The sequence below is a fragment of the Pieris rapae genome, chromosome 4, assembly GCF_905147795.1.
Source record: "Pieris rapae chromosome 4, ilPieRapa1.1, whole genome shotgun sequence".
NCBI classification, from domain to species: Eukaryota; Metazoa; Arthropoda; class Insecta; order Lepidoptera; family Pieridae; genus Pieris; species Pieris rapae.
Window position 1 is genome coordinate 6,623,048 of NC_059512.1, and position 14,490 is coordinate 6,637,537.

Genomic DNA, 14,490 nt, shown 5'->3' on the forward strand with positions numbered 1-14,490 from the left:
AGCCATAATAAAATTGAATAAAGCTAAGCTAAGCTAAAATAAGATCATAATATTCTCCTATCAATACATTTCTCGAACTTTCAAATATGAACCTATTCAAATTTCAAACTAAGTTAAGTTAAATTCAGACTAACAAATTCAGTAAGTAGATGTTTTGTAACTACTGATTAAATAAAACAAATAAAAAAACAAGTTATTTATTTAAGAAAGACACAGAAAATGAAATTAGGTTTGTATTAAACAATTTGAAGTTTAAAAAATCAGTACAAAGGTATTGGATCAGCTGATGACGCGCGTCTCAACGTGAGTACAATAACTCGAGGCGGAGTTATGCCCAATTTAGCTGAGCATTGTTCCAGTAAGAGTCTCCAACGGATTGCAGCACGATCATCGCTGGTCATAGTCTTTAGTTGATCAGCCTGTTTAAAGTTATATATAAAAATAGAGCTAATTCTCGCTGAGTTAGTCTTTGGGAATTGAAACTCAGTGACGTCTCACCGGCATTGTAATAGGTCACTAAGCGATAGATAAACTCTTTTATTAATTACTAGCGACCCGCCCCGGCTTCGCACGGGTGTAATGCTGATACCAAATACACTACAGAAAATCTGTGAACGTTGTATATAAAAATGTGGGTTATCCATAAGAGATAGACATATACCATCACGGACTTTTCTGTAGACCTTTTCAATGTGTACAATACTTAGTGCATTATTTGATAAAACTCGTAGGGTTCAACCTGCGTTTGCAATGTAAGCGGAAAAAATGTAATTATTTACGACATCACATTGGAAACCTCAAAAATAACAGTACTTCTCCACTATTTATGGATGTTATTATACATATAAACCTTCCTTCTTGAATCACTCTATCTATTAAAAAAACCGCATCAAAATCCGTTGCGTAGTTTCAAAGATTTAAGCATACAAAGGGACATAGGGACAGAGTAAGCGACTTTGTTTTATAATATGTAGTGATTATATGTAAATATATAACGTAATATGATGATCATGAAACAGATTCAGAAATCTGAAGCGCCAGTGATTTTTTATATGATATTATGATGATGATGATATAATGAAACCATCGGGATTAATTTAACTATACCCAAAAAAAGATCAAATAAAAACAATTTAAACACTATCTTTATTTAGGTGGACATTTAAATTCTCAACTTCGATATTTGTTATATAACTATTTTGTATTATTATTTTTTAATAATTACATTATATCCGAAAACGTCTCCTAGGATATTAAGTGGTAAACGCGCTGTTAACTCCCCAGTATGGTCTGCAAACCGCACTCGAATGTCTTCTATGTTAACGTTACTGAAATATTTGTTTTATCTATGCAATCGCAATCGATGGAAAACTTTAAATAACATGTATTTTTGCTTAACTAACTAATCTTATAGTACGAGAGGTAGCAACATCAGGAAAACAAGCATTTCAGTAAGGCCAGTTTTTAGATATCCTATCTCTCTCACTCTCCCGCACGTCATATTGACCATCTGGCTGGTGGTAGTGGTTGCGTTCATCAGTGCGCATCCTACCTGCACAGGTAAAATATCGATTTTTTAAATCATTTTAAATTGTACTTTCCACAAGGTAAATCTAATATTGCCAGACATTTTTATTGCTGTTAAAACTGTGCCAGACGCTAATTTCTATTTTAAAATTTATGATTTTGTCTGGTTTGTTGGAGAGCAATTGCCATCATTAGTTGCAGACATTACCTACTATTAAAGGTAAAAATTAAAAATAAAATACTAATAAATTTCTTTGCTGAAAGATTATTCAATTTTTCATTATTTTACAGATAATAACTTATTACAAGACGATGACAACCCAAAAGACGTTGATGACAATGAAAATGACAGCAGTGATGAAGATGATGATGATGATTATGATTATCAAGATGCCTCCGTTTTTTGTGATACAATTGTCAATTAAAAAATATACTTTTTGTTTATTTTCATACTTGAGATTGATTATTAATTTAATTTTGTTCAACAATAAATAATTATGTTGATACTACATAAATCCACACATTTATTCATTAATTTTTAATTCATAATGTCTGGCAATATTAGATTTACCTTGTGGAAAGTACAATTTAAAATGATTTAAAAAATCGATATTTTACCTGTGCAGGTAGGATGCGCACTGATGAACGCAACCACTACCACCAGCCAGATAGTCCATATGACGTGCGGGAGAGTGAGAGAGAAAGGATATCTAAAAACTGGCCTTACTGAAATGCTCTCTCAAAAACGTTGCAAGCTCTCAGACGATTATTTTTTATTTACAATCAGTACAATTTCACAACAGTCACAATTTTGGCTTACCTGTGAAGCTGGGAATTAATTTGTAATAATGTCTGGCGAAAGATGTTCTACTGTCTATGGTAAACATACCAAACCCGAAAATTTAATTAAAATGTTAATGATTATATTGCTGAATTAAATTACGTAGTAGAAACGAGGTCTTCCAGATCAAGATGCGTGAGTACAGCGTGTAATGCAGCTGAAAAGGGCGATCCTGAGGCGAGCCTGTCTCTAATTTGAGCAACAGAGGCTGCGCTGGCCCTCTCCCCACTCCAAGCTGCCCAAGCTGCTACTTCACCACCGCCTTAAAGTGTTAAACTAGCTAGCATTATTATCATCATCATTGAAGTAGCAGTCAGGAACTGACCACAAGTGTTAATATCCGTTAAATGACTTTTATTTAAATATGTATTACACGCAGTGTCAAGTTAACTAGGCACCTCGCCAAGTGTCATCATCGACAAATCAGGTACCAAGTTGATTTGGGCGTGTAGTAATATTCTTATAATGAAGACAATATATATTTAGACCCCATAGAGATATCAAGGCTTAGTTAATGTACTTATTGTAAAAGTCCTCCATTTTTTTGTTTTTTTTTTATAAAAGACATATTATGAATTATATGAGCTGGAATATATTATCACATAAATAAATATACTCGAGAGATAGATTCAAACATAAACTAAGCAAGTTGAGCGAATGTACAAGTTCAACTGGAATTACAAATTAGAAATTAGGTTTATACAAATAATTGTATGAAAAAAAATATTTGAATGATAAATCTTGTATAAAAATTCAAGCATAAATTGTTTGGTATCTTGATTAACGTAAACCTTATAACATTTACCTAATTTTGTGGGTAAAATTAACTTACAGCTCGCCTGGTTCCGTATAAACAGCCTTAGTGCCTCTGCTTCAGGGGTGTGAGGTTGATGCGTGATGACGGTTCGTGAACATGATTGTACCCGAACCATACGACTTCGCCAAGATACACGTGCATCCGCTATGAATAGCACGCTTTCTAATGGACACCATTCTTCAGCCCTAGTTTTATATATTTATTTATCCTCTATAGTAGCTACTCACCCCGGCTTAGCGCGGATGCAATAATGGAATAAATAATAGCGTTGAAATATTTTATTATAAAATTACAAGATATCTACACAAATTTCAGAATTATTCTACATAGTTTTAGAATTAATCTTCTAATTAAATAACTCCATCACCGCAATTTAATAGCGTTGCGTAATTCAAAAGTTCTATATCTCAGTCAGAAACTTACCGCAAAGTGTGATAATAAGAATGTATTATATTATGTAAAGATGGCGTACATTATTATGTATTTACATCTTAAAGTTCTTGAGTTGCTTATGACGTGTTATAGAAATTATTCTACTTTGTTATTGTAACATTTTCTATGTATTTATATATTTTAGTACTGTGCCTCCATGATAAATATAAATGTATCGATGTTTTAATATAAATTAGTATTGTACCAACACTCATATTAAACAGTCGTGTCTTGAAGAGCCTCGTGTAATAACAATACTCAGTACCTTATAAAGCCAAACGAATACCAAATAAGGTACATACTATATTAATTGATTTTATATATATTTATATATAACTATAATTTCAAATACCAAGTGTTAAAAATGAGTTCACTAACAATAATAAACATACTCCAAGTTTGTTGTATTGTTATAATTAGAATTCTTTATTAAGATTGTTTTTTTTTAATTACCTTTGAATTGTCTCCATTTCGAACATATCTAGGAATACAGAACCTGGAGTTGTATTATCAATTATTTCCACAGCACGAACTGTCATGTCAGTCCCTAAAAATACTTATATTATTTAAGGAAACAAAGGCCAATACAGTTTTACTATAGTTAACACGCGCGTAAATTTAAGCGTATGAATTAAATCAAATTAAAAATACCTTTTTTAGTTCTGATTGTTTTGGGGGGTTGAATTGTTTTAACCAGTACCAACAAATCGACATAAACATTATTTGTTTGCTCTGAAACAAAAAACCTTAGTCTATAAGAAATGGTACGGTTTACACCTCTTCCTTTAAATTTGTTTGAATTTAGTATATTCGGAGCTTATGAAAATTTTCAGTTAACAAATACTGTGCTAACACACGGCTTCTCTCTAAACCCGTATAGTCGAGTCTATTCCAGAGAAAACAAACTTTTCTGTTTGAACTTTCAAGATTCGAAAAAACGTAAATAACACTTAGCCATCTTTAACGATTAAATAACTATCAATTTACCTGAAAATTTCAATACTTCAGCTAAACCACAATATCCTGCGCATGGCTTGGTTGGAATATGAAGAAGGGGCAAAAAGAACGAAAACGTGTCACCATTATAGATATTAACTTCTGATGTGCCTTCATTAAGGGACAAATAAAACGGAGATGACACCTACGAAAGAATAAGCAGTTTTAAATGCGTTATGTTCAAACCCATTAACATAAAGAAATGAGTTTGTCGTCGTTATGGCGTCTTTTAAAAATATAGTGTTACGTGTGATTTTGTGTAATGCAGAAATTTCAAATTTCAGATATTCAAATCATCAACCTAGGTTACCCATTTACGTAAACCTTAAAATTTATGACAAACCACATAGTCAAATACCTACATCTTTTTTTTAATTATTTTTAACAAAGAATTCAAATATAAAAAAAATTTGAATGTTACGTACGATAATTGTATTTATTAGCGCGATAACCATATTGCTGAATCTAACAAAATCTTTATTGTTCTATGTTTTTTTTTTATCAGTCAGTTATATGATTTTTTCAAATTTTAAAAACACTTAGGTTACCTATCTCTGAAACTGTCTAAACTGTAGCCTCTAAACAGACCTAGAAATTTCTAAATTCCGAGTCAAGTAATGATGGACTAACCTGGGGTCGGAAAGCATCATTCTCACTAGCTTTCACTGATATTTTTGGTGAGGATATTTCAACTAAAAATAAAATGACATCAAATTATAATAAGTAAATATTTAATATAGATAAAACACAACCATTTGGGATCATACCTACGTCCCCTACTAAAAATCGTTCATAGAAAGTAATTACGAAATATTCGGAGCCCCAAACGTCAATATTTACTGTATCTACTTTTGAATCTCTTAAAGTAAAGGACATAACTCCTCGTGATTCACCATTTTTCTTTTTTGTTCCAATAATTCTTGGACTGTGTTTAGCGATTATTATACCCACTATCAGAGCATTGCAAACATTTATATTAAGATTATTTAAACAAATTTTTTGAACACCGACCATTGTAAGAACGTAAACTTTAATCCAATAAAAAATACAGACTGTTTTAAATTAATATTTATATTTTATACTTCGTACTGTCGTAGTTAGTAATATATAAAAAAAATGCCGCGAAATTTACAAGAATACCATAAACTTTAACACGATTCCACAGAATTAAAATATTTATTTTTTAATTTAAGGTCTGTAAATTGTCAGATTTAAGAAGTAAAAAGTTAAAAAAAAAAAGAAAATTATGTAGTTTAATTTAATTACTTTTCAACTTTATTTACACGAGTTGGGCGAACGCTTAATTAACTCCGTACATGGTTTTCTAAAATAAGTATATTAGATTATATAATCTATAACCAACGTCAAATTTGTCCACTGATCGCTATGACATCTTTCAAATAATAGGCGCCAAAGTGCTAACAGCACATTGGAAACAATAAATAAAAGATTCTCAGTCGGTTTTAAATTATTAAAAAAATAGGTCTATTATGTTATTGTGAAGTAATATGATTATTACATAAACAATTAAGGTGATAAAGCCATTAAAAGACTTTACTTATACCTATTTTTGTCCGTGTTTGTTATTTGTTAAGTGAAATAAAAACAATATGATTTTCAAAGTAGCTCCATCAATGGATTCTGGTAACGGTTTTAACCCCGTTGAAATTGAAAGACAAAGCTTGGATTACAAAGATTGTTCTAAACGCTTTTACGAAGTATCTCGAGACTATTCTAAACAGTATGCTCACATTTATTCTGCAAGGTTAAACACATTTAGAAATATTTTGGGTCCTTTAATTAACAAAAAGTGGTCCAATAAGTACAAGATTTTAAAACTTTGTGATTTGCGAGAGAAAGGAGAACCTTGTGTTATTATCGGTACACTTTTCAAACTGCAAGAACTGAAACCTAGTATTTTGAAGGAGCTGTCAGATCAATTGGAAATTATTCCACAGCCAGCTAGGTAAGATTTTTCATAATTGATGTTGGATATAAAATTACTTTACGTTACATTTAATTATTGTTACTAAGGTTCCAAACCTATCATTGTTGTATATTGAGCCCTGTTTTAAAATATGTTTTTATTTTTCAAATATTGTTGTTGTTAAAATCTTGTAAAGAAATAAACAGTTCATTAGGATTTTATTATATATTCAGATTCTGTCAGGAGTTTCTCATGGCACTTTGAAACTAAAATGTTATGCTCAGATACATATATTGCTTTAAAACAATGTAGTTTTATTTTAAATTTTATCTAGCATATTTTAATCTATTATGAAAATATGAAATTATATACTTAAATGTTGTCATTATTTTGACCATGTACTTAGTAAGTACTAAGTAATATTAAAAAAAAACAATTAAATATAATAATAATATTATGAATTATTGCCAGCTAAAACCAGGATCGAATTATAATTACTTAATATGTCCAGTATTTTAATATCTCATTGGCATTTTTTACAAATATAGTCATATGAAAAATATGTAGTGTTCTTTATGTTTTATAAAGGACCCATTTTGTCCACGAAACTGACACTGTAGTATTGGAGGATGAATTACAAAGAATCAAGCTGTCAGGCCTCTGCATTAATAGTGATGAAATTGTTACTGGAGTTGTTGTTGCTATTCTGGGTAATAAATAATTTATTTTTTACTGACGTTAAAATAATACTCACATTATTTCATTTTATTTTTCCTTTAAAGGTTACCTGTAAGAGATTGCTTGAAAGTGATATGGCTGCTGTTGCACTTGTTAATATTTTATTAATATAACTTGCACTGATTTTTGCAAATGAGTGTTAAATAAAAAATCATACTAGACAAATATAAAATTCTTAAAAAAACTATTTGATTCAGTGCTTTTCTTTTCAGGATCTGAAGATGAAGATGGCATATTCTCTATACAGGATATATGCTGGCCTGGCTGTAATCTACAAAAGCCTTTACCAGAGTTAACAACTGATAGGTATACTACATCTAAAAATGGAATGTAATGTAAAGAGTGTTGTCTGAACCTGTATTAAAAATAAGTGAAGTTGTAAAAAACTGCTACTAATAAAAAATAAAAAAACTATAAGGGCCTAAAAGCTAAGAATATGATTTTGTTACAGCAAATATAACATGTTTTTTATGCAGCTATTTATTACATTTATATAATTTCATTGATTTTCCAGGTTTGTAGTTTTGATGTCTGGAATTAACTTAGCATCCAAAACTGCTGATCATTTGTTTTCCTTAAATCTTTTTCTGGAGTGGATATCAGGGTTTTGTGGAACATCTGAATATCAAGAAGAAATTTCAAAAGTTGTAAGAGTGATTATAGCAGGTAATTTTTATCTACAGAATATTAAAAATAGGGCTTTTATATACTTGTAAAAAATACTTTGTTGTGTGTAAATAGTAAAAATGATCTTTAGGATATAAAAAGTTAAAAAATTGTAAATATAAAGGAATTTCCTTGAAACAATTATAGGTTTTTTTTTTGTAGGTGGTGTTTATGCCAAACATTCAAATGATATAATGCTCAGTGAAGCTGATGTTATTGCGGCATCAGAACAGGTGGACTCATTTTGTGCAGCTCTTAGTGCTACTGCTCCTTTAGACTTGATGCCAGGATGCAAAGACCCAGTGGGGATAATGTTGCCGCAAAAACCATTCCACTATTGTAAGAAAATTTAATAACACAGTGTCACAAGTACCATTGTGCAACTCAATTTTATTAAAGTAAATATCTTGTAATATAAATATGATTTATGGCTCCTTATGTATTGTGCAGTATTAATAACATTCTCACAATTATTTTAGCCGTTTATAGCCTGGGTTTGATTCTATATGATAGATATTCTTTTTATAGATAAAAAACTAGAAATGTAACATATATGCTACAAATGCACAATTAGGGTGTGATGATATTAAAATGACTGCTCAAGACATTATTATTTTCCAGGTCTATTCCCAAAGGCTGTTGAATATAAATCATTCAACAGAGTCTCCAATCCCTACGAATGTGATATTGGTGGTAAGCTTTACAATTAGGATGATCTTTTGAATTTAAACATAATCATTTTATTAACTCAAAAAGGGCTTTTAATGATGTTAATAATATTAGGATAATTACTGTAATCCTATCAATAACGTAGTTGGTCTCAAAATTCTGTCTTCTGTCACTTCGTCTTGCACGGCTGTGGGCACTTGCCGAGTACCATTTTCAAGTTGCGCAAAAATTTTAATTAGGTTTGTGAACCGTACTAGTGATAAAAGAACTCCTTACAGTAGGAAAACGGCTGAAAAAAGTTCTTAAATAAAGATCTTGGTCTTCAAGCATACAAAAAAGGTGTGGGCACTTAATTAATGCTCGTCTAAAAGCAATAACGCTTAAGAGATCGCGGGTGTTGTTAAAGCGGTACGAGAAGAACCGACTTAACGGACGAAAAAATTTCGATATTGAATAGAAGTACAATAAAAAGAATGATAGAGCTAGGAGTTCTGAAGAAGCTGGAAATAAAGTTTCGAGGGTGCAACATGGACATCATTCATCATCAGTAATGGTCTGGCTGGGAGTGTCTTATTACGGGCCAACTGAGGTTCATTTTTGAGCGTCAAAACATCGACTTAATTAGACATGAGTATTGTCCTTCCTCCAGTCCGGACCTTAATCCTTGGACTTTAAAATTTGGCAAGTGATAGAACATTTTGAGAGTCTGCATCATCTTTGAATTAGGCTATTTCTATTCATTAATGTACTATTAATTGGTATATCACTCATTATTAAAAACTGATTACTTTTGTTTTTAACATTATTTCTATTTATGACAGAACTTTGGGACTGACTTACGTATACATACACGTTTATTCCTGGTCGTTAACTTTGATAAATTTGGAAGGCACAAAACCATTATTAACCCATGTAATACTTGGTAAATTCTTTTCTGCCTACCTATGTTAACTTAATCGGCAAATAACTACTTTTACAGGCTTAACGTGTTTGGGTTCTTCGGGTGAACCGGTAAAAGACATTATGAGATATAGTAAATTAGATAATGAAATTGAAGTAATGAAGAAGACCCTTCAATGGAGACATATTGCCCCAACATGTCCTGACACAGTACCATGTATACCCTGTCTGGATACAGATCCATTTACTATGTACAACTGTCCTAATATATATTTTAGTGGGAATGCACGAGAGTTTTCAACTGAACTTTACAAAGGTACGAAAAATGCATATCATATAAAAAGATTGTAGTAGATGTAGAGTCCTCTATTACTATGTGGAGAATTAGATGTTTTACTTGAAAATAATTTCAGTTGTAATACATTATATAAATGCCAAAGTTCATATTATGTCTTAGTTAATATTTGCTTTTTACTCCAAAACTTATTTTGAATGATAAGACCAAAGTCGCTTGTTTCAAATGTTAGGAATTATTTTTATTTTCAGGCGAAGGGGGACAAAAAGTTCGTCTGGTAGCCGTTCCCGATTTTTGTGACTCAAAAACCATTGCTTTCATTAATCTGGCTAATTTGGAATGTTTTAGTATGACATTTTGTTAAGAGCATCATTGGAAATTAAAAAAGACTTAACTTCATGTAATTTTTATTACTTTCCTAAGTTTATTTAGGTAGCCAACAATTGATATAAAAAAGTGTATGTGAACAGATTTTGTTTCATATTTTATTTTGTTGTTACATTTTAGTAAGGGCTCTGTGTTTTTTAATGGTAAACATTTAAAAATCATATACACAAATTTAATGATACTGATTATGTGTATCGGGGGACCTTGATTGGAACACCTCCAAGTGATTTTTGCTGCCGGAGATCCGTCTAAGAATAAATAAAAAAAATATTTAACCCTTAAATGGACGATTTTTGTTTCACGTAAAAAAACATATTTGTGTAATAGACATGTATTACTGTCTAGGAAAAATGAGTAAAAAAATCTAGACATGAATTTACTATACTTTTTTTGCAATAATGTGAGTGTTGTTATATAAACTACATTGCGCATTCATTTAGATTTTGCAAGTATGGGTAAAATAAGACTGGATATTGTTTTTGTAATGTATTTATTTATTCTTCATTATAATATTTATAAAAACAATTACTTTTTTTCGTATCACATAAAGATACACGACATTTTTGGCACATTTTGAACGTAAATCCCGAACATTTTGGGAATTTGCACCTCTGCTGCTTATCCAGCCAAACTGCCCAATGACATGTCTGATTCAATCTGACGTCTTTCAAAGGAATTGCTTGAGCTGGTCCTCGGAACTTCTTCATTACAAGTTCTCTTTGTATTGTGTTCCCACTAGGTCGACCACGTCTAGCGCCATTTGCAGGTAGACCCAATTTGCAGAGGGTGAAACCAAGCAAGTTCTAGTCTGAATGTACCCAAATTGAGAAGTTGATCATTTTCTTTTATATTATTTACCTTCTTGAACATAACCCATGAATTTATAACTTCGAGATCCATATAACTTCGAGATCCAGGAAATGATAAAATAAGCGCATGGTCCACTTGCGGCTCTTCATTGTGATGTGATAACGACCTATAAATGAATCTAATAAGTCCACGGCTCCCATGTGGGCATTGTACTCCTTGATGACTTTGGGGCATGGTATGGCAGCTCTCTCTTTCTTCGATTTATCAAAGCGTGTGACTGTGGTTGTTGGTTCTGCTCCAACGTAAGTGGAAAGAAGGTTAACGGGCTTGGTACCTTTTCACACAACAGCACTTACGTCAATATCATCCACAGTCGCCACGTTTTCCTCATACAATCCTCTGGGTACGTTCTTTTTCATTACAGTGGTTTCTTTCAGGCAATTTGCAGTTTCTCAATCGGTTTACTCTTACTGTTCCCAGTGAGAAAATTTCTTCCGTAGCTAAATAGGTGATGAGAGGCACAGAAGTATAGAAGTTATCGAAGTACATAATATAATGTGATTCACGTTCCCTTGTGATCTACTCTGGGGTGCTGCTTCTTCAGCTTCCAAAATAGGAGGGTCTGGCATATTTTCATCGTTGTCGATTTCGAGAGGAGGATCAGCATCCACTTCACCAGACTGGGCATTCTCACCTTCAGCACTATTTTCAAGTTCTCGAAGAACATCTCGAGCTGTTTGATAATAGTGACCTACATCCTCTACTTCTGAGTCTGACCCGTCTAAGCCATCTTCTGAATCTTCAAGAGTTTCTAAATATTTTGTAATTTCGCTTTCTAGTAATCGCGGCATGATGAAAAGCAAAATATAAATCCTTCACCAAACATGCATTTATTAGGCAGGCAATGCGCATTGTAGTTTTCCTACAACATACCAGATTTCGCCTAATTCGACAGTAGCATCAAGTGATTTTCAATGTTTTACAACATGAACATGTAATTGAAGATATATTCAAGCAATTAAAAATTTATATACTTACATTATATTTTATCAAAGTCCGAACACAGTTACAAAACTTAGTTTCGCGCCACTAGGAAAGTTTTCTTCAAAGTGATATTTGACATTAACTTATTTTCAATGCATAAAAATATTGGATAGTGCCAATATTAAAAAAAGTACAATATTCTTTCAGAAATAAGAACTAGTTGTCAAAATTAACAAAAAATTAAAAGAATATCAATTTTATCTGTGATGTTTAGTATGTTGTTTAAAAACAACATTGTCCATTTAAGGGTTAAAATTTTGTATAATGTACTGAAATTCGTAAAAAACCATCTATGGTTAGGAGTTATTACTCTAAAAAATAACTATTATACTCAACAAGAAAAAAAAAACGATTTTTTATGCAGAATGTTACATCGCAATAACCCATAGAAAAATAGAAAATGGATGGTTTATCAGATATTTCAATACATTCCACAAAGCTTTTAATATTTTTAGATGCAACTCCAACTCCAGTTCCAATCAAGGTCCCCCAAGACATCTACATAATCAGTATTATCAAAATTGTGTATATGGTTTCAAAATCTAACCCAAGAAAAGTTCTAGGCAGGTTGCATCCATGAAGATTAATAAGCATTAATCCAGAATGTTAATTATCTTGTAAAAATAGGAATTCATATTTTTTATTCTATGTATAATTCTGGTCTACTTGTCTTAGAAATAACAACAGTATAACATATATACACAGTATACAGTCAAAATCTATTAATATTTGGTAGTAAAAACTAATGCCGTTCTTATTAAAATCAAATACTTATTATTGAATATGTGATTAATGTTCTCAGGTATAAAACAACATAAACTTATAATAAAGACATACATATATACATAAATATTATTTTTCTACTTTAATATCTGTTATTTTAGTTTGTTTGAAACACTTCTGTAGTATGTATGCACTTTGTAGTTCACGCTGAATTTTAATTAAAGTCTTGTCAAAATTTCCCTGCATATGAAATTGTTCATTATAAAGAAAAATTTTGCGTAATACATTGACAGCATTGAGACCATCAATCAAAGTTGGCACTGTAAATTGTTCTTCAGTCTCTTTCTGTTCTTCATTTTCACCACCACTATCAACACTGGCGGCTTCACTGCTCCTTTTCCCGCCGACGATACCGTGCCTAGCCCGGAAACGTTGAATCCAACTGGACGAGCAAACGAAATCTTCACCAAAACGCTGAGCAAAATCGTTTGCTTTTTGTTGAAGAATGGGTCCATTTATTGGCACATTATTTGTTCTTTGATATTTAAACCACTTTAGCAAAGCTTCCTCAATCTTCGTATGCTTCGTTGTTCTTGCTCGTTTCATTTTCAATAAATTATTTTCAAAAAGTGATTGAATTTTTTCTCTCTCTTTCCAAATGGTTGAAATTGTCGAGTGCGATACACCATATTCCGCGACCAAGTCTTTGTTTGGAATTCCACTTTCCAGCTTTGATATAATACGCGATTTTTCTTCTATAGTAATTTGTTTTCTTTTTCTTTTCGACATGTTATTAGTTTCAAGTATAACTCAACATTCATTCACCAATATGTTTTGGTGTATCTTGTCACTTGTGTTCAGACTTCAGAGTTCAGATCAGAATTCAGAATACTGATCAGTGTTGCCAGATGGTCTCGGCGCTTAGTACCTCTAGAATAATTTGATTTCCACCCAGAAATCCTCTAGATGCCCTCACCAAGCGGATGGTGAAATGGGCCATGGCGTGATTCTTTAAAGCAGCGGTCATGTTGGGGCTTGTCAACCTGAAAGCCAATGCTACACTTGGTATTGAATATTTTTAGTAAAAAAAGAATGATTAAAACCTTTTAAATACAAAAATAATAATTCTTGTTTACTGTTATTACTGAATTTTCATGTTATTTTAGAATTTTTATTGAATGAAAATCACATACGCGATACGATACTTGATACACGGCGAACCATCCATTGTCGGTTTTTTCGCGATCATCAAAGGGAATAAATGTCGTATCGAACAAGTTTGAATGTGAATGCAGTGAAATAAACATTGTTGAACGAAGTGTAGTAGTTGTTAGTTGCAGTGAAAAAGGAACAAGATGAGCTGGGAAAACGAAAGTGTTATAAAACTTAACAAGTTGTGAAATACTAATAATGATAATATAACAGGGGCAAGTCACCGCCAAACTGTGAGCAATTGCTGACATGGCCAAACCTTTTGAGAACGAAGACTTGACTGAACCGTACGAGAAGGGAAATGTACACTGAAAGACATGCGTATCAGGAAAAGATACATCGGAAGAAAAGTAAGCGTCTATATTTGTAAAGCAAAAGCCGATACATTGACATGATACAGCATTTGCTAAGTATGGACGACTTTTTTACAAGATACGCCTTAATATACGACATGGACAAAATGAGGGTCCATATTTATGATACAAATAGTCAATACGATACAACTG

General features: G+C 31.9%; 2 protein-coding genes across 2 annotated transcripts; one reads left to right on the forward strand and one right to left on the reverse strand.

Annotated features, from left to right (window-relative positions):
* Positions 1-235: 235 nt before the first annotated feature.
* LOC111003100 (meiosis-specific with OB domain-containing protein-like) lies at positions 236-5,642 on the reverse strand. The gene is made up of 9 exons (XM_022273462.2): positions 5,381-5,642; positions 5,244-5,305; positions 4,605-4,758; positions 4,269-4,349; positions 4,071-4,164; positions 3,201-3,370; positions 2,471-2,630; positions 1,226-1,328; positions 236-419 (listed from the first exon to the last, which is right to left on the reverse strand). Exons 1-9 carry the CDS (start codon positions 5,625-5,627, stop codon positions 261-263), a joined length of 1,230 nt encoding a protein of 409 aa, XP_022129154.2. The 5' UTR covers positions 5,628-5,642; the 3' UTR covers positions 236-260.
* A 265-nt stretch (positions 5,643-5,907) lies between these two features.
* On the forward strand, positions 5,908-10,207 carry LOC111003056 (DNA polymerase delta subunit 2). Its single transcript, XM_022273410.2, has 8 exons — positions 5,908-6,579; positions 7,129-7,250; positions 7,491-7,584; positions 7,793-7,944; positions 8,107-8,283; positions 8,566-8,637; positions 9,593-9,829; positions 10,060-10,207. Exons 1-8 carry the CDS (start codon positions 6,224-6,226, stop codon positions 10,170-10,172), a joined length of 1,323 nt encoding a protein of 440 aa, XP_022129102.2. The 5' UTR covers positions 5,908-6,223; the 3' UTR covers positions 10,173-10,207.
* Positions 10,208-14,490: the final 4,283 nt, after the last annotated feature.